A 3,104-nucleotide genomic window follows, 5' to 3' on the forward strand; every position below is an offset into this window, starting at 1 on the left:
ATTCGCCGGCTGGAGATCGAGGAAGACGGACATATCCCCAGGACCTGCGGGGACCAGCAGGGCGACGGGGGACGACAATGGAGCAAGGTGTTTTTTTTTTTTTTAAGTTAAAGCTACCCGAATGTGACTCGGAATTACCGCTATTTGCAGGTAAAATCCTCGAGTCACACTCAGGATTACCGATAGGGATTTTAATAAATGTCTAGGCTCCATAAAGATTTTTCTTTTCTTTTGCTTTGTTTTTGATTAGCTCACAGTGAGGATTTTATACAGTAACTGACACCATGCTGCCTAATAATATGTTGAGACAAACATCTGTCCTAATTGCATTTATTAATATAATATACTTGTTCCGACTTACATACAAATTCCACTTATGAACAAACCTACAGTCTCTAACCGGTATGTAACCCGGGGACTACCTATATATTGGTAGACATGTAAGAGCCATTCTACATGGTCATGGCACCTCTGACCAATGGGGTTCCTAGGGAGCCCATCAAGGTTTTCATTTAGGGGTCACATACATTATGCACAAACAATAAAGAGGCTCATCATTCCTTGATGAAGATCCAGACACACTGTACAAGTCTTCAACTGAGACAAAGGACTTGATTTAGACTATCATAGGAGAACATGGGTTCCTTGACAATCATTTGCTTTTAGTTGACATATGTTTTTAATCCTGGACCTGATCTGTTCCAGGTTTACTGGACCCCCCATGTTCACCCATCATAGTCTATCTTCTCCAGTCTTAGAGACCTTTAATAAGTCAAGCTTTCACTATGCGGCTGTACCTTTAAGAATTGAGGGCCACCTTCCGCTCTTTACTCCTGAAAGGTACATTGTGTTGGAGACCTATTTGTATGTAAGCCTAACCCACTAATATTATTATACTCTATATATAGTGCCAACACATTCCACAGGGCAGTACAATAAATAGATGTTGCAAATGACAGAACAGACACAAACAGTGACACCGGAGGAGAAAATGACCCTGCCCAGGAGGAGCTTATTTATTGTTAGTTTGAACATGTCCGAACATCTGCCATTGTCTGTCAATTGTCAGATTTGACTTAAATGTTTTCATTTTAACATAAGTTAAAAAAAATGATAAAAAGACACATAAAAATGTTGCATAAAAATGTATTTTGTGAAATGTTGCATGAAATTACAAAACAATAACGAGAGGACGATACAAGCAGGTGGGGAAGACAATGGTTGTACCAGGAATAAATCCACCAGGAAAAAAAAAATATACCATTAAATAATAATACAATAAAACATTAATAATTCACAGAGTGTGATGTCAGCTAAATCACTGAAACCACCAATCAGTGCAAAGTCCAAAATTAATAAAGACGGACATGATTATTCTTCATCTGGTGCAGACTTCATCGTTACACTGAAAGCAGAGAAAGAAATAATTACAAAAGAATTGTGACAAAAGTGTAACAAGTATTGTGTGATGGTAATCTGAACAGACTTTAAATCTATGGAGTTCCTCATGGGCGTCACTTCTGTTGACAATAATCAGAATGTTCATGATAACCTTCTAAATGACGTCCTTCTATTTTACCTAAATACCTTGTGCAGCAGGGATATATTAACCAATGTCTACCATTCTGATCCCCCACCAACAGCATTTCTGAATGCAGAAGGGGGCGGTAATCCAGGGATTCAGATGAATCCTCGGGGGCAATGCCTGACCACCCCCTGACAGCCAATAGGAAATGTCCACATCACGCAGCACATATAGCACATACTTTACAAAGAACATAGCAGACTCAGGACAGGAACATCATGTGACTGCACATTGAGGTAAAAAAGGGCTATTTAGGAATTTTTTTTTTGTTTGAGATATATTGAAGAATATATTGAAGAATATTTTTAGTGGGGGGGCGGTAGGAGCAAAGGGGTTGCAGGTTACCTCCAGCCTGAAATCTTTATTGTTATTCTTATTATCATTAGAGAATTCCCAGATATGAGATCCTTTGTTATTTTTTTTTTGCTGTTCATGTTACCTTTACTTCCTCTCCTACACAACAGGAAATTAGAAGAAATCTCTCCAATGTAAGGGGAAATTCAAAATTTGACAGCAATCACTGGACAATGTGTGTGTTTTTTTTTTTTGGAAGATTTCTCTTTGTTCCTCCAATATTGTTGGAGTCTTCCTTTAATGGCAGATATGTGACATCCTCCTAATGTAATAAATTCAATAAAAGTATGGGTCCTCTGAACATATAACCCCAACTTCCCAAGATCAGTCAGCCAGGTGCAGATTTCTCAAGCAGTGGCATAACAGGGGTTGCAGGGGTCACAATTGCAATCAGACCCTTTCCATGCCACAGAGGTCCCTCAGGGTGGAACATGGGAAGGTGGGGGGAGGGGGTCTTGTTAAAAAACACTCATGGATATATAGCTACAGCATTGTTCTGCAAAAATGGCACCTGGGCAACAATTCTGCCATGTCTAACGCCAGCTGAACTTGCAGGGAGAAAAAGAGGAGCGGTATAGTGCAGTCACTGCGCTGTACTATGAAGAATGAGCACAATATCACACAGGCTAATTTTATAGGTCTGCAGATCCACCATCACATGACAGGTCCTCACCTGGGGGCGCTGGCTGGTTTTCACATCAGCAGTAATCCCCAGCGTTGTCACCAGGGTGTCCAGAGGAACATAGTCACCTGGAGAGTCCTGCACAAAGTGGAGGAGCACTTTCTCACCACCTGTAGGAAAAAAAAGCGAGCTTAAAGTCATTAAACAAATTATTTAGATCCAGAACTGCAAGGGTCAAATCACCAATATAATAATGTTCTATAAATATAAAGAAAACAGCAGGTGAGCAAAGCAAGTTATTAAAGACAGGTGTTTTGTCGCCACCTAGTGGCTGCTTATGGGTACTGGCCTGTTTTGCTTGTCAATGTCAATGCACTTTTATAATATTATTATTATTAATATTATTATTATTAAACAGGATTTATATAGCGCTAACATATTACGCAGTGCTGTACAATAAATAGGGATTGCAAATGACAGACTAATACAGATAGTGATACAGGAGGAGAGGACCCTGCCCCGAAGAGCTTACAATCTAGTAGG

The 3,104-nt window shown here is 39.8% G+C and overlaps 1 protein-coding gene across 1 annotated transcript in view; it reads right to left on the reverse strand.

Annotated features, from left to right (window-relative positions):
- Positions 1 to 1,130: 1,130 nt before the first annotated feature.
- PRXL2B (peroxiredoxin like 2B) overlaps positions 1,131 to 3,104 on the reverse strand; it is an 8,498-nt gene continuing 6,524 nt past the window's right edge. Inside the window, exons 6-7 of the mRNA XM_072426257.1 lie at positions 2,613 to 2,731; positions 1,131 to 1,405 (exon numbers count right to left, since the gene is read on the reverse strand). Coding sequence (XP_072282358.1) covers positions 1,379 to 1,405; positions 2,613 to 2,731 — 146 coding nt within the window. The 3' untranslated portion in view covers positions 1,131 to 1,378. The remainder of the gene's footprint in view (positions 1,406 to 2,612; positions 2,732 to 3,104) is intronic.

This window comes from Pyxicephalus adspersus, chromosome 11 (genome assembly GCF_032062135.1).
Source record: "Pyxicephalus adspersus chromosome 11, UCB_Pads_2.0, whole genome shotgun sequence".
Lineage (NCBI taxonomy): Eukaryota > Metazoa > Chordata > Amphibia > Anura > Pyxicephalidae > Pyxicephalus > Pyxicephalus adspersus.